We start from the raw sequence: 26,243 nt of genomic DNA, 5'->3' as shown, positions 1-26,243 counted from the left end.
TTGTATATCCAGGACAAGATATAATAAATGCACTATTTTGCGATTCGCGTAGAAAACCAATGGCTCTGCGGTCAAAAAATTGCATCAGAATGTTGGCCGATTGCCAAAAAATGTATTGTTCCTATATCATTGGTTGTCATTGACACACCTCCGTTGCTCTGATCCTAATTTTAGAACTTACATTGACGTCACGCGATGAGTAAGTTAAGTTTACTTCCGCAAGGACTGATTACACGAGGGGTTGTTGACATTTACACCATATGATCAATTCAATCACCACAATGGACATCATCTGGATAACAAAAGCAAAACAGTGTCATCAAGAACTCGTAATTTATTTAATGACTTTAGTCGTTTTAGCATGTCGGTTTATTCATTTGGTCTCTGACTACATTAAATTACTTATAAGATGCTGTTTAGTGGAGTTGGCACATTATTCGTATGGGATCAATCCGGATACAAATGCACAGTCGTTCTCTTAAAACAAAAAAGTACACTGTATTATTTTTCAAATGTATGCGACTTAGGGCCACCAAAATGCATGTTAGTAATGTGGTATTCTATTCTTTAAAGTGGAACATTTATAAAAGAAGGAAATTATTTTAAGTTATTTCGATTAAAAGACTGGCTTTTCAAATAAATTGAAGATTATTGAAATGCTCTTATTCTTAAAGTATGACATTCATTATGAATGATTAAAACATTTCTTGAGTCAAATATGTTAATTGACTAGAAAAATGTATGGCAGTGCTAGAAATAACTCTTAGTATCAGTACCAAAGTTCCAGTTAATTGCATTCTTGAGACTGGGTGTTGAAGCTGTTCATTTAATGGTCTGGGCTGACTTGATCATTTCTCAACTAGCCAAAGATAAAAAAAGATGCTTGTAGTCACAGAACAATGTTTAAAATGTTAATTGCAAAATCTTTGTTCACTGATACAACTATCCGCAACCATAATTTGATTGTCCAGAACGGTATCAATTTATTAATAAAGTAGACAGGGTTGAACCTTAGCAATATTTTAGCTCAATTTGTAATAGTATTATGACAGATCCAGATGCCATAAGGCATGATATCTTTTCTCTGTTTGTGTGTGACATTTTTCATTCAACTTTTTCTTCAAAAGACATCTCCTGTAGTATTGGATAGACGAAACTTAATAGAAATGTTTCTTGGGCAGTCTTTCATGAAAACTCTTTTACTGGTTGAGGTTGAGGTTGATTTATTACCAGTACTTCATGGAGTCAACTTCAAAGTTAAAATCTTTATGCTTGTTTCCTTTGTGTGTGTGTAAAGTTAAAACTTTAAAAGTCCTCTCCTCTCAAACAGCATGGCCCAGCAATTTAATATTTGCTATGCCAAAATGGTCGAAATAGACCCTGCTCTGGAGATAAATGGTTTCCCTTATTATAATGTATGTATTAAAAACTTAAAATGTAAATGCCTTTGCTAACGAAACTTGATTATAAATTCTCCAAAGTTATTTATTGGTAAGTATAATACTAAGGGGAGCTGGAACAGGGCTCAACATTAACGGTTGTCCGATTGCTCCTGGCAAGTAAAGGTTGGGTCCGGGCAAGTTATTTTATAATCTAGTTGTCCGCCCGGGCAAGTGCAAAAAAGAAAAAGAAAAACGTGTGTTTCTGTGGTTAAATAGTACAAATAATCACAAACGATTCGCCTAATGCACGAATTTACCTTGGCGATTGTTGTTTGCGGAAGTTCGAACTAACTAAGCATGGTGCGCTTGCATTTCCAAACTTATTTTTAGAAACACCGTAATTGGCTTGGGATTCCAAACATCGGCTTTCAAATGCTATTGTGTTTATCTTTTTCATTACTATTCAGTTACAAATAACATCGTTGGTTTTTTCAGTCACAAAGAAAACGACTATAATTAAAACTATATAAAAACAACAACAAATAGCTTCGGTACATACATATTTTATATTTTGCGACATACATTTTCAACAATCTTTTACTTTACGTCAATTGACATTTTTGTTACGGTTCACATGTTCAATGTTGTTTACAGAACTGTTAGCAGACGAGAAATGTCTAGTTTATTTAGCTTCGGCTTTGCAAGTAACTTTAAGTCTGCAAAATCCAATGAAAAATGCACAGAAAAATCATCCGTAAGTGCCAAAAAGTGCGAATTGAAACGAAAACGCATCTTTTTACCATAATGGAAAAGTGAGTTTGAATGGTTGAGATATGATGAATCGTTAGGAGCAATGTTTAATAATCAAATATTGGCACAAATCTACATTTAGACTTTAATTATACTTTAATTACTGTAATAATTTTGTTAAATGTGCAAAAATAAAAAAATGTTTTGTGGTATATCATTTTGATCTTTATTAAAACATATGAGGTTTACAGATAATGGTTTACAGTTAATGTGATATTTCATGTTTGGGCAAGTGGCTTTACGTTCAGGGCAAGTAGATTTTCTAAGTACTTGCCCGGCAGGGCAAGTTGGTTTTTAGGTTAATGTTGAGCCCTGTGGAAGAGTATACCCTTATCAGAAAGTACATCAAATGTTATACAGTGAGCAGACACTGTAGCAAGTGGATCCACACATGCCATTTCAGCTGACAGCTGATGATTCATTGATAAAAAAACAGTATCAGATTGATGCAGACCAAAATGGTCTGAGCTGACTTAAATTACTCAACTAGCCAAAGATAAAATTGTTTGTTCTGGTAGTCACAGAATGTTAAAATTATGCCTTTGGGTTTAAATTTGGCCACACCATTGTGATGAATTTTGTAAATAGATCTTCATAGCAAGGTATGTTCAAATTATGCCTCTGTTATCAAAAGTAGCTCCAAACCAGTGGGCTTGATAATTATACCACTAAGTCTAAGCTACAAGTTCTAGGGTTAATTTTCAAGTACCCTCAGAGTTCTCTTTTTTTAAAAGGTCTTAGTTGTTAGTTCCCTACCGGTTTCACCGGAGGGGACTTATGGTATTTGCTCCGTCTGTAAGTCAGTCAGTCAGTCAGTCTGTCACACTTTTCTGGATCCTGCGATAACTTTTATAAAGTTCTTAATATTTTTTTCATGAAACATGGATAGATGGCAATATGGACATTATGCACGTTATTTCATTTCGTTCCTACGTCAAAAATTCTGGTTGCTATGGCAACAGATAGACTAGAAATACTGCTGAAAATGGTGGTTTTCTGGATCCTGCGATAACTTTTAAAGTTCTTATTATTTTTTCATGACACTTGAAACATGGATAGATGGCAATATGGACATTATGCACGTCATTTCATTTTGTTCCTACATCAAAAATTCTGGTTGATATGGCAACAAATATATATAAAAAAATCTGAAAATTTCTGACAATGGTGGAGCTGGTAGGGGACTTATATTGCTTGGCAATAGTCTTGTTATTATCTGTTATGCCCTAAATACATCATATACACTGCATTGTAGGGTTTCAATGAAGCAGATGAAATAAGGTGTGAAGAAATAGGTGATGGCAACCTAAATGATGTAGCTCAACTATACACGCATGACGATGAAGGAAATCTTGTCAGAAGTGTTATTGTTAAACATTCTCTTCCATATATCAAGGTGATAATTTCATTCTTTCATTCTTTTAAAAAATTAATATATCCCACCGATTAAGCAGTGTTAAATATGTTAAGCTTTTTAGAATGTTGATAGGTTGTAATCATGATAATGAAAAAAACAACAAAATAGTGTGTGGTCCATAAATTATAAAATAATATTATTAATGTTTTAAACTTTTTTGCATAAATTATGCATTTTTAGCTTCTTATGGTAAGGTAGATATTTTGGCATAGCATTTTTTGTGTCATGTGTTGTTTGTAAACTTTTCCTTCAATCAAAATCTCTTAAACCTCTGGTCAGATTTTAATGAAACCATCTTTCAAAACTGTTCACATTGTTCCAGTCTGCAGCATATGTAGATCACATGAATATTGCTTTAAATTAAAACTCTATCTTTATTTCTGAAACTGCATGGGTCTAGTTTTACTATGTTGTGTTTTTAGCTCACCTGAGCACAACGTGCTCATGGTGAGCTTTTGTGATCGCTTTTTGTCCGTCGTCCATTGTGTGTTGTTCGACGTCAACATTTGCCTTGTTAACTCTCTAGAGCCCACATTTATTGTCCAATCTTCATGAAATTTGGTCAGAAGATTGGTTTTAATGATATCTTGGATGAGTTCGAAAATGGTTACGTTTGCTTGAAAAACATGGCTGCCAAGGGGCGGGGCATTTTTCCTTAAATAGCTATATATGGCTATAGTAAAATCTTGTTAACACTCAAGAGGCCACATTTATTGTCTGATCTTTATAAAACTTGGTCAGAAAATTCATCCCAATAATATGTTGGACGAGTTCGAAAATAATGCCTGTTGGTTGAAAAACATGGCCGCCAGGGGGCGGGGCTATTTTTCCTTATATGGCTATAGTAAAACCTTGTTAACACTCTAGAGGCCACATTTATTTTCCGATCTTCATGAAACTTGCTCAGAAGATTTCTCCCACTGATATCTTGGATGAATTAAAAATGGTAACCTTTGCTTAAAAAACATGGCTGCCAAGGGGCGGGGCATTTTTCCTTATATGGCTATATATGGCTATAGTAAAATCTTGTTAACACTATAGAGGCCACATTTATTGTCCAATCTTAATGAAACTTGGTCAGAAGATTCATCCCAATAATATCTTGGATGAGTTCAAAAATGATGCCAGTTGGTTGAAAAACATTGCCGCCAGGGGGCAGGGCATTTTTCCTTATATGGCTATAGTAAAACCTTGTTAACAATCTAGAGGCCACATTCATTGTCCAATCTTGATGAAATATGGTCAGAAGATTTGTCTTAATGATATCTTTAATGAGTTCGAAGATGGTAACGTATGCATGAAAAACATGGCCGCCAAGGGGCGGGGCATTTTCCTTAAATGGCTATATAAGGCTGTAGTAAAATCTTGTTAACACTCTAGAGGCCACATTTATAGTCCGATCTTCATGAAACTTGGTCAGAATATTGATCCTAATAATATCTTGGACGAGTTCAAAAATGATGCCGGTTGGTTGAAAAACATGGCCACCACGGGGGCAGGGCTATTTTCCTATTATGGCTATAGTAAAACCTTGTTAATACTCTAGAGGTCACATTTATTTTCCAATCATCATGAAACTTGGTCAGAAGATTTTCTTAATGATTTCTTGGATGAGTTCGAAAATGGTTTTGGTTGCTTTAAAAGCATGGCCTCAAGGGGCGGGGCATTTTTCCTTATATGGCTATATATGGCTATAGTAAAACCTTGTTAACACGATTCATTCCGATAATATCTTAGACGAGTTCAAAAATGATGCCGGTTGGATGAAAAACATGGCTGCCAGAGAGCGGGGCATTTTTCGTTATGTGGCTATAGTAAAACTTTGTTAACACTCTAGAGGCCACATTTATTTTCCGATCTTCGTGAAACTTGGTCAGAAGATTTGTCCCAATAATATCTTGTTATCTCAGGTGAGCGACTTTGGACCTTTCAGGCCCTCTTGTACATCTTATAGTGTTCCTCATCTAATTTACATAAAATCATGCATCAAAACTGGCCTCACATAGGGTTATATGACGAACATATTCTCATATAGTAAATAAAAAAAATCAATTTGGTCAAGGGTGTTATATTTGGACAGTAACATTTTTTACCATGGTGATTTTGTAAAATGTTTGTTTAATCATGCCTTGGGGTCAAAATTGGTTACACCATCGGGATTACATGAGGTGTAAAGATTTATATAGCAAAGTAACTTTATCTCAGAAATAACAAGGCCCACATTTTTTTTTTTTTTTTTTTTTTTTAATTCAATATCATACATACAATGTTAACATGTATATGATCATACAACATAGTGATTGTACATAGCAATATAGTTCAGACATGTTATACAAGATATGCTAATATATATATTTTTTTTAGAGAGAAAAGAAAAGAACAACAGAGGAATAGTTATGGAAAATGATGAGTTGTATAAAGTTGGAAGAAAAATATACTGGACTTGTGTGTTTTGTTGTATATTCACAATGATCTTGTCTGATTGAAAATAAGAATAAAAAAATAAAAAATAAACAAAACTATTTTAGAGAGATAAACTAACATTAGAGTGAAATGTATATAAGTGGACAAAACATTATGAGAATTTAATCCGATTCCATTTTTGTTCAAAGATTTGTAATGTGTCATTACTGAGGGCTATTTCTTTCTCAATCTGGATTTTTAGTTTAAGACTATGGACAAAACAATTAAAATTTGGTACTTGTTTTTTGTACTTCATGTTTAAGATAAAATATTTCATCAATATAACCATAAAATTCACAATATTATTACAGTCTATTGATTTCAATGAGTTAATTCCGAAGCTTACATTTAAGAAAGATAGTTTAACGTTTAGTTGATGTTGTTCAAGAAAAGATACTAATTGATTCCAAATAGGCTGGATGTGTTTGCACTCCCAGAAAAGATGTTCTATAGTTTCAATGTTTTCACTGCAGAAGTCACACAGATTTGAGTTAGATAATTTACATTTAAAGAGATATTTATTTGTAGCTATAATTCTATGGATGTATTTATATTGAAAGTTTCTCAGTGTGCTTTCAATAGTTGCTTTATATGGCATGGTAAATATGTGTTTCCAATTAAGTTCATTTTCTCCAAAAAGGACTTGCCATTTATTTTGGATTTTGGAGTTTTCTGTAGGGTTTTTAATTTGTAGTGTGTAAAATATTTTATTTGTTTTGTTTTTTCTTCCAAGTATGTTTTCTACAAATGTTGTTTGAGTACATGGTGTATTATTTGTATTGGTTTCAGATTTAATATGTGTGGGTATGCTTTTGATTAGTGTGTAGTACTTCAGAAAATCATTTGAAGGTATTCCGTATATGTAGCATATATTATCAAAAGAGTAGAAATCCTTAATTCTGTAGTCATATAATTGGTCGACATATTTAATGCTTCGTTCAAACCAGTCTTTATAGAAAAACGTCTTATTGTTTGAAGTTATGTCTTTATTGTTCCATAAAATTGTTTTACTGCTGGTTTGGGTCTCTAAGTTATGAGTGACATCACTCCACGCTGATAGAACATCAGACAGAAATATGTTTTTGTTTGCAATTTCATGTAAGATAGTATTGCTGATGTTACATTCAAAGAGTAAGTAGTCACCATATTTTTTTAGGATTATCTGGTAGAATAATTTCCATTTACTCGTATTGGTATTATCTAGGTATCGTTTAACCCAGCTGCATTTGATTGCATTCATGAATGAGTCAATGTTCGTTAATTGGATACCTCCATTTTCTACAGATTGAATTAACTGAGTTCTTTTTATTTTATCAGGCTTACCGTCCCATATGAAATTAAATATTGCTGATTTTATATCGTTAATAACATCATTTGGTGGATTTGGGAGAACTGTTAATACATATATTAATTTAGGAAGTGCAAACGTTTTCAATACTGTGTTTTTTCCGATAAGTGTAAGTTTACGATGATGCCATGATTTTAAGCAGTTTTTAAAATTCTGTAATTTAGGTATTATGTTTTTAAGAACTGTATCCTTTTCATTATTCAGGCCCACAGTTTTGATATTTGATGTGTGATATCAGATAGTGGTACTTTAACAAAGATTGCCCATGGGGTCAAGATTAGCCACACACTTGTGATTACATTATTCATACAGAATTTTAATAGAAAGTTACAGAAAAAATCTCTGAAACTGCAAGTCAGGTCTTTTATATTTGATGTGTAACATTGTTAAGGGGTTGTTTAACTCATACTCTTTGGATCCAAAATTGCCAGGCTGACTGTAGGCATTTAATATTTGGTGTGTAACATTAAAGAGTGGTTTTCTACTAAGTTTGATCAAATGTTGCCCCTGGAGTTGCCACACCCAAGGGGTCACATGTTTAGCATAACAGCTTTGAAAAAAAATATCCATGAAACCACTTGATGCACAGTTTTGAAATTTGGTATGTGACATCAGTTTGGGTCCATTTCAGAGATTGTACAATTCATGCCCCGGGGGTAAGGAACTGGTCACCCCATTAGGCAGATAACCAATTTTCGCCCTCTTGTTATGCCTTGACATATATTTTTAGAATCTTTCTGCTGCAGCAATTCTTTAATTCCAGGGTTTCATTTATACTCGGGTGGCAGGTAAACAGCACTGCTGTTTTGTACAATTATTTTAACAAAACTTGGCTTAGTAGTACCTTTTGAAATTCTAGTATAAAACGCTCCCTCCTTCAACTTTCTTTTTTCCCCTGACAGTGTCTGGGTCCCGGGTTTCCTTGTTCTGAAGCCAGGACTGCAGTGGAGTATCAGGCACTGGTAAAGTTCCACACTTTGTCCCCTGGCAGTGTTCCTACTCCATATCTGTACGACCAAGGCATTCATTCAAGTGAGGATACTTACATACTGTTTAGTTGTTAGCTTTATTAAGGTTATGTTTTAAAGGTTTTGTAGAGTAAGTTGAATCTTTACAGTCCTGATGTATTTATAGAATATAATTGCAATATTCTTTAACATAAGTGGTTAAATCGTCTGGAATTAAACCATTCATTGCAGCCATAATTGTTATATAATGCTCAATACTTTTTTAAATTAAAATTAAATTAATATTTGACTGAAGAAATATTTGAAAATAGCTCAAAATGCTGATCTTCTGGATCATTTCATTCTTGTACTGACAAATTTCAAATGATTACCTGACAATGCATAGTAGTATGTGTAAAAATGAGATTCTCTCAAGGATCCATTTTGTTTTCAGTGTTCATGGAGGATCTCCGTGGTTACAAAGTGATGCGAACAGAGCTGATGGAAGGTGCGTTCAAGATGTCATGGGTGAGCGACGTGGCCATACATCTTGCAGACGTTCATAGACAAACCCATCTGGCTGTCATAGGACAAGAGGCACTGACTACATTAGCTAAACAATTTGAGTAAGAGACCATTCCAAAACTAGTGTATAACTTAAATTGTTATATGCATTTTGACTTCCTATTGTTTCAAAATCTTGTGTGTTCACTGCTTTAAATATTTATGTGCACAACAAAATTAGATTTTTGCTTAACTTATCAAAGATTTGTTTTTAAGAAAACAAAGTGGTTATCGTTCTTACAATTAACAAGGTTGGTTTGTATGACCCTGATTTAAGCAGAAGGGCATATAGTAGACCCCTGTGAGCGTGTGTATGTTTGATTGTGTGTTTGTGCGGGACATTTCATATCCTGCCCATAACTTGGATGTTCATGGTGGGATTTCAAAATAAATTGGCAGAAATAGGGCTTTTTTACCTTCTTTATCAAGGGCCTTATATAGGCCCCTTCCCCCAAGAGAAAGGCTTTTCCCCTAAAAGAATTTCATATCATATGATTTTCCCCAAATTTCATGCCCACTTTGGGAAATGTCTCACCGTTTTTAAGTTTTGTCGATATTTTTTCCCCAAATTGGAAGGCTAGGCCCTTTTCCTAAATCAAGACAAAAGCCTTGGCAGAAATGATCCATCATATTAAGTTGCAATCATGTTGCTTGCTTCAAGGTCAAGGTCTTAACAGACACTTGGAGTGTTTTACTTAATTTTTTTACTTATTTTTACATATTCCTTAAATTTTTATATAGTGAAGGAACTGTAGATACATTTCTAACTAATAGTTAAATTTATTTTATAGATGGACAATATTATTTCTAAATTAATAAATAAATAAATAAATAATAATAAAAATAGTGGCAAACAAAACTTGTATCTTTGTCCAGTGAAATATAGAGGGGGAGTCTTTGTCCTTCTTACACATTTCTAGTCTCAAATTCTTTATGAATTATTTAGTTGACATTCCAAGTACTTTATCTTAACTCATTGATAAAATAATTATGTAAACAACAGCAGGTAACTATAACATTTATTTTAGTCCAGTTCTGTGGTGCCCTTTTTAAATGACATTGAAGTTTTAAATAATTTCCCAGTATTAGTATTGACTTGAAATTCAGAACTTTTCATCTGGCAAACCCATTGCATTATCAATTGACCAATGAACAATCAAATAGAAGCTGGTAAAGCATCCATAATCTGTTGGCAAGGCTGTTAATTACAAGAGCAAGTGTTGTTGTCAAAGTTGTTTTTTAACTTTTAAATGTCTGCTATTAATGTGTTTTTAAATTTTTATTTTTTAATATATTTGATATAATATAGAACCATATATCACTTCTTTGTTGGATATTGGTATAAAAGGGACTTAATGACAGATATTGATATTTTGAAATAATTTCATTACAAGTTACGTAATTATTGCAAAAGCTGCAATATTTTGATTAATGCACAGCTAAACATCTTCAGAAAAAAATGAAATAAATGTTTGCTTTCTTCAGGATTCGAACCCTGGTTCTTTATGAGAAAAATCTAACATGCTAACACTCAACATTTAAGCTAAAATGCTAACACTTAACATTTAAGCTTTATATGCTAGCACTCACCCTTCAGGCTTTACATGCAAATACTCAATATTTAGGCTAAAATATTAACACTTAGCCTTCAGACTAACATGCTAACTCTAAACATTCAGGCTAACATGCTCACACTTGACATTCAGACTAACATGCTAACACTTAATCTTCAGGCTTTGCATTGTAACACTAAACCTACAGGTTTTAAATGCTAACACTCAATCTTCAGGCTTTACATGCTTACACTCAATATTCAGACTTTACATTGTAACACTAAACCTTCAGGCTAATATGCTAACACTTAACCTTTAGACTAACATGCTAACACTTAACATTCAGGCCTCACATGCTAACACTTAACTTTCAGGCTTGAAATGCTAACACCTAACATTCAGGCCTCACATGCTAACACTTAACCTTCAGGCTTGAAATGCTAACACTCTACATTCAGGCCTCACATGCTAATACTCAACCTTCAGGCTTGAAATGCTAACACGTAACATTCAGGCTTTACATGCTAATACTCAACCTTAAGGCTTTACATGCTAACACTTAACCTTCAGGCTTTGCATGCTAACACTTAATCTTCAGACTAACATGCTGACATTTAACCTACGACTAATATGCTAAAACTGTACCTTCAGGCTAATATGCTAACACCAAACCTTCAGGCTTTACATGCTTATAATTACAACTTCTGTCACTTTCATATGAATGCTGCATTCTGATTGGATAATTTGTTCACGTGACCAGTTTTTCATTTTTGGATGAACCCACTTCGCATGCAAATTTAAACTAAAATATTTATGGCGCTACTTTCTGGTCATAAACAAGTTGCCAAAAATGCTGTTATTTTGTGCATGAAACTTAATGGCGTTGTTTTTTATTGGTCAATAGCGAAATGATGTTTTTTTTTCGCGAACTTCAACGATATACCCATTTGACGGAGATGAAACCGAAACTGAAAATAGATTCATACGCTAGATTAAAAACGATTTTTAGCTCGACTATTATATTTGAAATATATAAAGTGGAGCTATCCTACTCACCCTGGCGTCGGGTTTCCGTTAGCGTTAGCGTGCAAATGTTAAAGTTTTCGTACTACCCCAATTAGTTTCATTGTCCCTTGACATATTGCTTTCATATTTTGCATACTTGTTAACCAACATGACCCCAACCTTTAAACAAGAGCAGACAACTCTATCAAGCATTTTGTCATAATTATTGCCCCTTTTCCACTTAGAATATGCAGCAAATGTTAAAGTTTTCGTGCTACCCCATTTATTTTCATTGTCCCTTGACATATTGCTTTCATATTTTGCATATTTGTTTACCAACATCACCCCAACTTATAAACAAGAGCAGACAACTCTATCAAGCATTTTGTCATAATTATTGCCCCTTTTATACTTAGAATATGCATATTATTGATAAATCTATGTTAAAGTTTGCGTACTACCCCAAATATTTCCTATATCATTTGACATATTGCTTTTATATTTTGCATACTTGTTTACCAATATGACCCCAACCTATAAACAAGAGCAGACCACTGTATCAAGCATTTTTACATAATTATGGCCCCTTTTACACTTAGATAATTGAACATTTTGCTTAAATTGCCATAACTTCTTTATTTATGATCACATTTTATTATTACTTTGACAAAACAACACTTACCTGAATACCACAATGGATTCCACCCAAACAATATATATACACCCCTCTCACCCCCCCCCTACCCCCCCCCCCCCCCCCAATTTTTTTTTTCCTTTTTTTTTTATTTTTGAAAGATCGTCTTATAAATAATTGAATATGATCAATTTCCCCATGATGGCTTACGTTATACCGTCAAGCACTCGAATAATCGAGCGCGCTGTCCTCTGACAGCTCTTGTTATGACACTTACCACGATAGAATTTCAGCTTTAAGATCATTTTGTGTTGTAATCATAAGAATTGAATAGCATTTTTATGCATTTCATGGGTGTATTAACTGTCAAGGAAAAATACACCTAATTTATGCATAAACGCCGTCGGCATTTATGCAAAGTAGGCGTAATTTTCCCATAGTTCGTACACCGATGAAATGCAGAAATATGCTATTCAATTCTTAAATACTTATCATTCAGGCTTTACATGCTAACAATTAACCTTCAGGCTTTACATGCTGACACTCAACCTTCAGGTTTTACATTGTAGGACTTAAACATCAGACTACCATGCTAACACTTAACCATCAGGCTAACATGCTAACACTTAACTTTCAGGCTAATATGCTAACACAAAACCTTCAGGCTTAGATGCCTAACACTCAACCTACAGGCTATACATGCAAACACCAACCCTTCAGGCTATACATGCTTATACTCAACCTTCAGGCATACATGCTAACACTTAACCTTCAACACTTAACCTTCTGGCTTACATCTAACCTTCAGGTTATACATGCTAACACTAAACCCACAGGCTATACATGCTAATACTAAACCTTCAGGCTAACATGCTAATACTAAATCTTCAGGCTATACATGCTCACACTTAACCTTCAGACTTACACGCTAACACTCATCCTTCAGGCTAACATGCTAGCACTTAACCTTCAGACTTACATACTAACACTAAACCTTCAGACTAATACTCAACCTTCAGGCATACATGCTAACACTTAACCTTCAACACTTAACCTTCTGGCTTACATATAACCTTCAGGCTAACATGCTAACACTAAACCCTCAGGCTATACATGCTAACATTAAACCTCCTGGCTAACATGCTAATACTAAATCTTCAGGCTATACATGCTCACACTTAACCTTCAGACTTACATGCTAACACTCGCCCTTCAGGCTAATATGCTAGCACTTAACCTTCAGACTAACATGCTAACACTTAACCTTCAGGCTAACATGCTTAAACTTAACCTTCAGGCTAATATGCTAACACAAAACCTTCAGGCTTACATGCCTAACACTCAACCTACAGGCTATTCACGCTAATGCCAACCCTTCAAACTATACATGCTTACACTCAATCTTCAGGCTAACATGATAACACTTAACTTTCAACACATTACCTTCTGGCTTACACTGAACCTTCAGGCTTTACATGCTGACACTCAACCTACATGCTAACATGCTAACACCAAACTTTCAGGCTAACATACTTACACTAAACCTTCAGGCTATACATGCTAACACTTAACATTCAGACTAATATTCAACCTTCAGGCTTCATTCACATACTCTTTAATGCTGACTTGGTATGACAAATAACAAATTATGTCCATATTACCTTTGAAAACATTGCAGTTTTTGTCAATTTGTATGGATGATTAATCATGAACACATTTTTATTAGTACTATATTCTTAATGGCTGTTTTGTGTTTTGTTTTTATGAATGTCATGTTTGATTTCTTTTTAGAATCTTTTTCAAATTTGTCAACATTACCATTTTCCAATCTATGAACATGTTCCTTTACATGTTTAGATCATATTGTTTTCGTTTAGCAATCTACATGTTTAAACTGGTAAACACAAAAGTTATGGTGACTCTGTTCATAAGAGCTAGTGATTGTATCACAGGAATTGGATAATTCAATCCTTAAGACTTCAAAGAATTTTAATCACATGTTCATGAGACGTTTACAAATTTAGCTGTTACACTGGTTAAACAGCTTAGGTTTTTCCCTGTACACTCCACTCCCATTTCCTTTTCAACTATCTAATATAAATGAGAGGTAACTATGTATAACGGTCTGATACAGTTTACAAATTGGAACACTGCTGTTATGTCCTGTTTAATGTAAGCCAACTATTTTGAAATGCTTCATTGGAAATTGGACTATTTCCAGCTAGAACACGTAACATGATCACAATATGTCACAGTTTCTGAATGGGCTGTTTTACCCCAATGTTTACTACAGTTTGGAGGTTGGCCAGGTCTTGTATTCAGATCACCTCCTGTGGTGGCAAAAAGATTAGATATAGAAGATTAATACAAGGCCACTTATATTATCTAAGTATGAATTGTGGCAGTTTATATGCTTATTATTTGTTCAGATATACTGGTAATTAATATCCCAGACTGATATGATCAATGTATTTTATGCTTTCCGGTGGTTTTATAGAGAAATATCAGTGATTTAAACTGATAATCTCACTGTTTCAAACAGTGAAAATTATCAGTGAAAATTATTGATAATTTTCATTATTATACCTCACTTTTATTTACAATGCTAAACTCCCATAGGCCATCATGACATAGAAATACTGTCAGACCCAGCGGGAATAAATTTACTGTCCAAAATATACTGTATCCCGCTGCCAAAGCAATCACGTGCCACCAGCGGGAAAACATTTACTGACAAAAAAATACTGTATCCCGCTGCCTTAGCAATCACGTGCGGAATGTTCGAAAATTATACTGTCCCATTCGCGCATGCAGTACGCAGTTTTGCGTGTCCGTTGTATTTGGATAATTAAAATATCGATTGCAGCTGAAACTGTGCTGTAGAATAGATAAATGCCATTATTTTAGCTTTGACGGGAGTCAAAAAGAAAATCAATTCAGTATACTGTAAACGACACGCTTACCTCAAAGGCAACTTTAATCCAATGCTAATAACAATAAAGTTACAACGATAAACACTTCCAGTGTCTGTTCTTAAGGTGTTATGCATGACAAACACACAATCCGAAATACGTTTTGGATTCGTTCGATGCTTTAAACAAATATTTTACTGTAATAAAAAACACCACGTCCATATTGTTGTCCCAAAATAATTCGTCACCGAAATGACGTCACACAAGTACGTCATAAATTGCGTAATCAAGTGATGAAAATAAAATACGGAAAGCTGGTTCTGTAATAGATCTATATTTTTAAAGTATAATTGGCGACTAAGAAAATTGATGGGATAAATTGATTACTAGGTCGGTGCCGAATAAAGCGAAGTTCATTTTGCTCTGCCCGTAAATCTGAACCACTCAACATATTAATGGTTGTTCATTGCTGACATTAAATTCAATTATTGAATATTAAAATTGTTCATGGTTCATATAAATTGTTCACGTTTGAATACTTTATTCGGTATAATAAAATAAATATTACATGTCTGACAGGGTGACAGTAAATTTGTCAATTTTCGGAAAAATACTGTCAACCTTGGCTTCGCCTCGGTTGACAGTATTTCCTCAAGTTGACAAATTAACTGTCACCCTGTCAGCCATGTAATATTTATATACTGTTTACTGTGAAATGACGTCATTTTTTTGATGAAATGACGTCATTATCCAATCGAAATTCTTTAGTTAAACACTTTAACAATGTATATACACTGTGAAAAAATGCATAAAATAAACAGAAAATTTGTTGGATTCGGTGGAATATCGATTTTAATTCACTCGTGATCATAGAAAATATCATTTTCTATGATCACTCGTGAATTAAAATTGATAATCCACCGAATCCAACAAATATCCTCTATATAATATAAGTGAACTTTTGAAGTTCTTCAACAGTTTCATCAGTTTATTGTTGCTCAGCACATACATATTTGATATGAGTTTTCAAATATATAGACATAAAAAGCCCAGGCTGTTGGTCATGACTTTAAAAAATAACAAAAGTTATTTTAAATATTTATTTATATGTTAAAATGATTTATTTTATCATCAGGTCTGAAAAAATACTAGGTATGGGAATGAATACTGAAAGGATATTAAATATACATGTTTTATTGTAGGAATATATTCAGTTATTTAATTTTTAAACATTAGATTTAAATGTCCGATCTTACAAACGTCCAGAACAAAGAAGTGTTCCTAATTGCAACAAATACCACTATAAATTGTATCCTATATGCATCGGTGAAAAAGGGATAGAGAGATCATTTTTGAAAACAAAAACTTATTATAATGTTCGTCCTTTGTAATCTAAACAATTTATTTGCATAAGGTACATGTATCAGATATTTCTGGTTAACATACAATCATTATCCTCATTTATTTCAATACTCTACTATTTTACATGCCAACTTCGTCATATTACTTCAACATAATTCCAAATATTTTAGGGTGGCATTGTGCTTTGCATTTACTTAATATTTGTTAGAATCTAAATGTTGTATTTATCTTATATATCTACTTTGAAATGAACATTCTGGAGCCTATGATACAAAAAAGTCATCAGGACTAAACAAAAAATATGAGTTTGCACTTAAGTTCCTTTGCATAAAAATCAAATATTCAAATCAGAATTTTTTATTAGAATATTTGGTCCGATTTGGAATATTGGTTCCCATCCCTAGAAAATTACAATTACAAACATAACTGTTTTTAAAGGGCACATATTGTTCTTGGTGATATTTAAGCAAAGATTTTCTGTATTCTACTTTCAGAAAATATCACATTCTTACCGTATGTATGTTTCGTATAGTGCTGCACACATGATGATACATGTAGTGGGTTGATAGTGGAAGACTTTCCCTGTTTTAAATGGCATTTTGAATATCAACCAATGAATGCATAAGTGTAAAAATGTTAGATAGTTTTCACATTCATATCTTTTATCATGTTGCGTGGCTTACATTATTTGACATATGATGTACCTTTTAAAACCTTTTGCTTATGCACTGGTTTACATTTCAATGCACGATCATTTGCAGGAACATTGACATGGTGACCTTAACCAAGCAGTACGTGTTTACATTCCCATTCCTGTGTGAGGGCACCAACAACAGATGTTCCCAGGAGATTGCCGAACATCTGGACAGGATATATGCAGACGAGCAGGTCACAAGCACTGCGAACAGAATGCTGAAGTTATTCTTGGAGAAGAAAGAATGTCTACTACATGGTGATCTTCATACTGGATCGATCATGGTCGATGCTGACCACGCTCGTATGTTTGATGTAGAGTTTGCGTGTGTGGGCCCAGCATCATTTGACGTGGGAATGCTGCTGGCCAACGTGATATTTGAGTACTATAGACACATGAGTATTGAGACCAACAATGATGAGCACCGACAGTTTGCCTATCTGATGATTGATGCGGGGAAAGAACTAGGTACGACTTCTATATAGCATTGTTATTATCCCACTAAGAATTATTGATACAGTGCCTTTTTACCGTCTAGAAAAGGGGTCAAATAACAATCATCTATCAACAATATTTTGTAAACATCTTATTTTTGCATAAAAACCCTTACCTTATATTAAACTTTTTGTTTTCACTCATCAAATATTTTTTAACAGATGAGTTTATTTTACAAAACAAGTCTGGAGCACAATCTCAAGGATGTAAAAAAAATATATAGTTAAGTCCATTTAATAATGATAATAACTTTCATTTATTAGACCTAAAAAGGGTTTTACAAATGCAAGCTATTCCTTTTTTCATATAGCCTGTCATATGTGATGTATTATAATGTTCCTGTATGTTATTGTTTTTGTTACTTTGACATTTTAGCTCTATTCCCAATGGACTTTTTTGTTTGTAAAAAAAAAGACTCCTTTGTAGTAGAAATAGAAAGCTTCACATGTTATAGAAGAACATGAATTTAAACTAGTGTTTGATCCAGTTTCAAACATGGCCCAGATGTCATTCAAACAGTCTCACATAGACTGGCAATACATGTAGCCTCTAGAGTGTTCACAAGGCAAATGTTGTCTATGGGTGGCCAACAAAAGGCAATCACATAAGCTCACCATGAGCACCTTGTGAAAAGTTGGCCTAAAAATATGTAATAGAAACAAAATGAGAGTCAAGGGACACACACAGCAAGTACATTACTTTTTTTCGTCTAGATTTACCGTAGTCAATCTAGATCTTTGATACACTGTGTGCAGCGGACCCTCAGCACTTGCCTACATACCATAGACTATATATACCATGGTCAGAACACAAATAACAGTAAACAAGGCACACTCTGGATCATTTAAATGAATCATTTCATTCTAAAATTTTAATCATCAGTCTATAAAAACAAAATCATTCAACCAAAATAATGTAAATAAGTAAAAATGGAATCAGGTTTCTCTAACAATTTGGTAAAAATATTTTTATGTTACATTTTGTTCATTGCTAAAATTATACTATCAACAGGCAGTTTTGGCCAGGGGAAATAAAACACTTATGTTTTTCTTGTCATAAAGTTTGAGTCAGGGGAAACTAATAAAGGAAAGTTAAATAGGACAAGTAAGAGTTGTCCTTCTTTAACATAAATATTTGTGCTGAACTAAAATTAGGTAGAAAATAATTGTATGTAATGTTTTAATGCATCCGAAGGAGGGCTATAGTGATCACACTGTCCGTCCATGGGACTCTTCCTAGAAAAATGTGGAGTCCCAAACTGATTTGACAAAAATCCAATAATTGGAGCCAGTTATAGATATCTATTAATTTCTTAATTTCAAGTAAAAACCTCCTTACTCAATAAAATACTACCCGTCATCAATTAAGGCTTTTCAATAAAGGCTATACAATTTAGTTTTGCAATAATTCAACCATTTAAGTTGCAACATTATTTTACAGTTTCATTTAAAAAAAAAAGCTTTCAAAAGTTTCTAAGCCATTCACCTCAAAGAACAAAACTCTCCTGACTCTTAAGGTTTCACTGTAGACATAAAAACATTTTCAATGTTCTCAGCAAAGTTTTATGAAGAGTGGGTGAAATGTGAATTGCATAGAGTTCAAATGATTTAACAATAGCCAAATACAGAAAACTGCCTTGCTCCATGACAGCCATGTTTTTCTACTGGACCAGACACATTTTCAAAGGCAGTGAAGATATAATAAAAACAAGCAAATTGGTTGAATTGATATCCCCCGCCAAATAAATTTTGTTTATGGATGGGTGTAAAACTAAAAGAAAAGGTATAAGTGAAGGGTTGTGCCTTTTGTCAATTATTTTTTAACTCAAACACATAGGTCTTGCACTGCCTGATAATTGAGAACAATTAAATCAGGACATTTTGAGAATCCCTTTTAGTATGGTAGATTCCTTACCAAATAAGGCATATTAAATCAAAATGTGCGATTTTTACGTTTGTGTGTGACTTTGACCATGACCCTAACAACCTGGATCTTATATTTGACACTCAGCAAGATAATGGAGAACAATTGTGCACAGTTATTACAAAATCCCTTGATAAATAGTAAAGGAATGACTAAATAATGAATAATTCATCAAGTTTGTGACCTTTGACCTCAATGTGTGACCTTGACCTTAGCTCCTAGGATTATGGATGTTGAATGTGAAGCACCCCCAGACGATTGAGAACAACTATGGCAAGTTTCATGGCTCTGGCTCATGTGTTAATGGAGATAAAGCTCTAAGCTTATATTTAAAAGCATTTTTTCAAGATACAAAGGGCCATATCTCCGTTATTAACAGATGTCGTAAAATGCCATTTGGCGTGCATCATCATCTTATCCATCCATATATATACTCATACCAAGTTTCAATGAAATCCGCCTAAGCACTTCCAAGATATGGCTCCGGACACAAAAGTGCGGACAGACGGACAACGCCAAAACAAAATATCCCTACGCCTATGGCGGGGGATAAAAAAGGAAGATAACTGTTATTTTGAGATATTCAGTACATCATGAACTTGCTCTCTTGTAAGTAAATGAATGTCCACAGTTCTATTTTGCTTTCTGTTTTTCCAGTGTCAGTGTATCTTGAGCATATGACAGCCTTCACTGGACTGGACAGAGCTACTTACATTGAAAACCTTGTGTCAGAGGTGGCTGGCTTTGCAGGCTGTGAAATCATCAGAAGGTAATGTTAGAACCATATTAGCCAGTCGCTTGAAATGCATGTCTGTAAAGCATCAACCCAGGGTAGCCTGTGCTTACCGCAAAGGCTAATCAGGGACATCACTTTCTGCTTGTATGGAAATGTTTGGTGTAAGGAAGCTAAATGACAATCTCAATCTCAAATGTCTAGGCTGAAAGTGTTATCCCAGATTGGACTGTGCACACTAATTTAAAGGTCAACTTTATAAAATTATACAAATAGTCTATTCATATGTTTGAGTACATCCTTGACATACATGCTATAGAGGTTATAATGATGGTTGTTGACTTCTGATATCATTTTATATAAAACAATTCTGATATATTGGTGATATAATAATGTTTTTTTTCCATATCTCACTACTGAGCATAATTAATAGAGGATATTTGTTCATGTCAGTGTAAGATCATTTGTTATTTCATGAGTGATCACAGAAAATATATTTCCACGAGTAGTGCAGCGGTGAAAATAACAGAATGTTTATTTTCACTGCTGTTATTTCAATGCAGAAATGTCATATTTAATCATTAGGTATAAAAGAAAACATCTTTTTAAACACATAAACAAATTTAACCACATGTTGGGAAAACTAGGTTAAGTGCATGTGCAGTCTGCACAAGCTATTCAGGGGCAATACTTTATGCTTTTAAGCAATTTTTTGTGTAACAGATGTCTTTTTATCCCCGCCAAAAAACAATTCGGATATAGTTATTGGTCCTGTCCGTCTGTGCGTCCGTCTGTGCGTCCGTCCGAAACTTTGTCCGGAGCATACCTCTAAAACTACTTAACGGATTTACTTGAAACTTGAAATATAAACAGATGGCACTAGGAGAAGTGCAGTGACCAAGAACCATAACTCTATCTACCTTAATTTTTGAATTATTTTCCCTTTTATATAATTTCAAACTAAATTTTTGTCCGGAGCATAACTCTGCATCTACTGAAGGGATTTACTTGAAACTTGAAATATAAACAGATGGCAAGTAGGAGAAGAGCAGTGACTAAGAACCATAACTCTATCTACCTTATTTTTTTAATTATCTCCCTTTATTTAATTTCATAGTAAATTTTTGTCCAGAGCATAACTCTAAATCTACTGAAGGCATTTACTTGAAACTTGAAATATAAACAGATGGCAAGTAGGAGAAGTGCAGTGACTAAGAACCATAACTCTACCAACCTTAGTTTTTGAATTATCTCCCTTTATTTAATTTCAAAGTAAATTTTTGTCCGGAGCATAAATCTATATCAACTGAAGGGATTTACTTGAAACTAGAAATATAAACAGATGGCAACTAGGAAAAGTGCAGTGAACATGAACCATAACTCTATCGGCTGTAGTTTTTTAATTGCCTACTCCATACAGCATATTGCCTACAGCATAACTCCAACACTATATAACTAATTGATCCTTGAAATATAAACACCGGGTAGATGACACAGATTCCATGTTTTACAAATATTATTCTACTCTCTAAAACAGAATGTTCTCATACAAGAAAACACATTTCGGCGGGGATTTGGCACTACTGTGACAAGCTCTTGTCTAAACATAAATCCAGTCTAGGCGGAAAGTGTTGTTCCTGATTGGCCTTTGCAGACTGCACACACTAATCTGGAAGTACACTTTACGCACATGCATAAAGCCCAGTTTCTCCTAGAATGCATCTTAATAAATTCTCTGCCTGAATTACAGACTGGTGGGAGCAGCCCATGTGACAGATCTGGAAGGCATGCCCGCCGCCCAAGTGGACTGTCTTGGAGCAGGTGTCCGTCTGTTGCAGGCTGCACACAGGATACACACTGTGGACAGGCTCCTTGTGATTGCACTCATGCTTGCCTATTAACTCTTAGCACTCAGATAAGCACTTTGACATGTTTGTTGTCCTTAAGAACATCAGATTAAATGAAAGACCTGTCTTACTAGATTCAATGTATAACCCTTAGATTCTGATGAGCAGCAAACAGCATAAAACCGTAACAGACTGCGAGTAACTTGCAGACTGTTCTGGTTTTTGACTGATTGCAAAAACATATTTTCACTTTGCTTCTGAGCGGGACAGAACTAAATACTTGTGTTGTTGCTATGATGTTAGCACAAATGACTGAACGGATTATTTAAGGCATTTATTGTTCAATGGCTTGCATAAATAATGTAAGATTAGATGATATTTCATTATTGCCAGCATAAACATGTTTTATAAAGATTGTTGTTGCTCTGATGCAAATATTTAAACTTGTTCTATATATACTTTTAATGCTCTTATATTAGCACAAATAATTGTACCATGGGTTGTTTTCGTTCTCATGGTTGCATAAATACTGAAGATAAAGCATTTAATTTTATGATGCTAGCACACATTTGTGGTATATAGGCTTTTATTATATGATGCTGGCATACTTTTGTGGTCTATAGGCTTTTATTCTATGATGCTGGCATACATTTGAGGTCTATATGCTTTTATTCTATGATGCTGGCATAAATAATTATGCTAAGGTTGTTATTTTTGTTATTATACAAACTTTTACAACAAATTGTGCATTGTTAAAGAAGTTTATAAAATTTCATAATACACATAGGGTTTGATAATCATATGTCCATTTGTTTTTACATAACAGGATGCAGTTATTTTGTTAAATGTGTATAATTGTCTCATTGATTTACCTCTATTTGAAATGGAACTTTATTTATGACAATCAACATATCATGAAATCAAAAGAGCTGTGATATTGTTTTACATTAAGTATTTATTTTCACCACGTTAAATAATCATCAAAGGTGCTGAACTATTATTGCTTCTGTTTACACTTGCTCATTTCATTTAATGTGTAATTGTTATCTACATCAGATTTACCAAGTATGCTCTATCCCAGGAATGTTTTGTACAGCTCTATAAAATTGTAAGGAAGATGCAATTACCTATCGTAATATACAGTGGAAAACCCATAACATGTTGTACACTGATGCACATATAGCTTACATAGAGAATTATTGCTGCTGTGGTCATAAGTCCTTGGTGTGGATAAGACTTTTAAGCTCAGTCATGGCCTACAAGAAAATATCTTTTTCTGTTCCTCAAAAGAGCAATTACCATGATTCATAGGCCAAATGTTTACACAAGACAATAAACATATATTCAATTTTTTTTAACCGCCTGAAACTGAAATTAGGTCACAACCTTAAGAACCTGACAATTAGCAGTGACAACGAAACAGCAGTGGTAAAAACCATTGAAGAAACATTCCCCACCAGCACACATATTATATTGTACACAAGGCATCTACAGCACCAGTAACTGAAAATGAAAGAAAACACTGCTCGTTATGATGTTTAGTTACGATGAAATAAGCACAGCTGATAATTCCATATTTTTAATCAAAGTGCAATGACTATGAAATGAAAGGTTCACACATTTCAGCTTGATTTTCAAGGTACTTTAGAAAAAAGTTAAAGCCTCATCTGCAAGAAAAGGTCAACGAGCCAGACAAGAATGGAATGGTCAAATTTAATTGCACAAATGCTAACTGTGAGTAAATACATTATTTCCTTAAACAAAATGTCATGAAGTGGACACAAGGATTGACAATGGTTGTCCAGCTGCTGCGTTCTTTGATCAGGGACAATTTATGGAAATTCAAACTGCTCAGAGCACTGACACTAGACGATTCATGCAAGCATTTACAGGTTACCAAGTCACACTGGAGTAGTATCTCAATTGAGGAACGACTGTGCATTAGAAATTATGTCTACCGGTAAACAAAGTCTCAGCCACTAGGCTGGATATCTTCTCTAATGGTCAGGCCTGTACTGTTACCCCTAGATTGAACCGCAGAAAATACAAGTAAAACCATTAAGAATCGCCCAAAAATAGTGTGTGTGAATGTTGCTATGTTTACAGCTACTTTACAGCTGTTTGTCAATCATTGTTGTTTTTTTTTCTTTAGAGGCTTTTTTACTTATTAAACAGTTGTGTGCTATTTTACAATGCATGCAATAATATATGCTAGTCAGATTTTTATTTATATGTACCAGGTAATATTTTTATAACTTCTATAAAAATAAGAATCAATAGCTACTGCTGATATTTTAACATGATCACGAGTCTTGTCACATTATTCCCTTAAAATGTATTTACTTCACATGTGTATATCCAGATTTTCTTGCCATTGTATTAATGTGTGATTTTATGTTATAATTGACCCGCACTTAATGCATGTGTGTAGTGTCCCAAATGACCAGTCAACTACGGATTGCACCGGCTCATGTGGGAAAATGCATTACGCCCAGTTTTCCCAGAGACCGACTCAAAGCATCAACTGTCAGAAGTGTACTTAATTATGTACGTATGATTATTTACCATATATTTATTGACAATAAAAACTAAAGCATGTGTGTGTGCCATTTATTTCTTGTAAGTATATTTAAATCACATTGCTGTTAAGAAAATCTATCCAAATTCATAATATGCACTTACTACGCTACAGATCTGTGAATTTTCTACATCCACTCTAGCCTTTTGTGCACAGTAGTATTCATTCAAGCATTTAATATCTTGGAAGAAAACAGTTCAAACTAGACATCATCTAGATACAACTTCTGACCAAGTGTGGTGAAGATCGGATGAAAAGTACGTGAATTAGAGAGCGGACACCATGCTCAATGTTTAAAACGCACTAAGTGACCCACGTGACCTAGTTTTTGACCTGCCATGACCCTTGTTCCAACTTGGCCTACACATCATGTAGATTCAACTTCTGACCAAGTTTGGTGAAGATCGGATCAAAACTACTTGAATAAGAGAGTGGACACGGTCTGACCGTCAGACAGACAAGCTCACTTCTATATACCCCCCTAAATTTCGTTTAGTGGGGGTATAATAATATCAAGCTAGCACAACAGACTAGGATATTGTGCCATATAGCCACAATCCTCTTAAAGCCAAACTGATGCTCCCGTACCAGTTTCCCCCTAGAGCTTCTTCAATGTGTGAAATCCCTTGATGTATCGGACAATCGGATTTCTGGAGGCCAAACACAAGTAATATTAAACATTAATTTCTTTAAACGAACAAGTTTACCTCTGTAAACATAACAGAATTGAAATCATAACAGTAAGCTATTTTCTCGAGTGCTGCGGGGTGTATATACAACTAATGTGGTAATAAGGATCAAAAGAACACTATATTGCAACTCTAGATAAAAATGAATACTCTATTGTTGATTAAATGGGTATTTTATATAACGTAATTGTGAACAAAAAAACGCATGATAATTAGATCTTTAAAAGATTACTTGTTTTGTTGCATTTTCTCTAACCTATGCTTTTAAAATGTTCGATATTTTAGTATGAAGTACAATTTATAGCCTATTATACCGTTAAGTCTTGTTTGAATAATTTTAAATATAACATAAAACTGCTGGCCTTTATTGATTGCATCCACATGTAAAAAAATTTTTTAGATTGATTTGCAATGTAAAGTGAAGTTTGATAAATTGATTTTTTTTTGGTTAAAAGTCCAAATAATTGCTTAACCTTAAACTATACACTTCAAGATTAATATGTAAAGAAAGTTTTTAATGTTAAATCTGAATGCAACAAGCAAATTCATTGAATTGATTCCCGCCCCCCCCCCCCCCCCCCCCCCCCCCCCCCCCGTCTATATGGTTCTGGACACAAAAGTGTTACATTTGACACTAAAAAAGCATTTTTTTAAGATACAAAGGGCCAATACTCCGTTATTAACAGATGGTGGACAATGCCATGTGGCGTGCATCATCCTCTTATCCATATATATACTCATACAAAGTTTAAATGAAATCCGCCACAGCACTTCCAAGATATGGCTCTGGACACAAAAGTGCCGGACGGACGGACAACACCAAAACAATATCCTTCCGCCTATGGCGGGGGATAATATGCATGTGCTTTATTTCATATGCCTTTTAC

General features: G+C 34.1%; 1 protein-coding gene across 1 annotated transcript; it reads left to right on the top strand.

The window, feature by feature from the left end:
- The first annotated feature begins 180 nt into the window (after window positions 1–180).
- On the top strand, window positions 181–24,687 carry LOC127866418 (methylthioribose kinase-like). The gene is made up of 7 exons (XM_052406923.1): window positions 181–329; window positions 3,448–3,588; window positions 8,323–8,452; window positions 8,822–8,993; window positions 17,159–17,559; window positions 20,167–20,278; window positions 21,993–24,687. The coding sequence occupies exons 1-7, from the start codon at window positions 261–263 to the stop codon at window positions 22,141–22,143; spliced, it is 1,176 nt and encodes a 391-aa protein (XP_052262883.1). The 5' UTR covers window positions 181–260; the 3' UTR covers window positions 22,144–24,687.
- The last annotated feature ends 1,556 nt before the right edge of the window (window positions 24,688–26,243 follow it).

Source organism: Dreissena polymorpha, chromosome 2 (assembly GCF_020536995.1).
Source record: "Dreissena polymorpha isolate Duluth1 chromosome 2, UMN_Dpol_1.0, whole genome shotgun sequence".
NCBI lineage: Eukaryota > Metazoa > Mollusca > Bivalvia > Myida > Dreissenidae > Dreissena > Dreissena polymorpha.
The sequence above is the reverse complement of the archived record's forward strand: the minus strand, read 5'-3'. Positions and strand labels throughout refer to the sequence as shown.

Coding starts and splice junctions, on each gene's coding strand:
- LOC127866418 (XM_052406923.1), top strand. CDS start 261: ATGATCAATTCAATCACCACAATGGACATCATCTGGATAACAAAAGCA. Junction 330..3,447: donor AACAGTGTCATCAAGAACTC/GTAATTTATTTA, acceptor ACTGCATTGTAG/GGTTTCAATGAAGCAGATGA. Junction 3,589..8,322: donor ATTCTCTTCCATATATCAAG/GTGATAATTTCA, acceptor TTCCCCTGACAG/TGTCTGGGTCCCGGGTTTCC.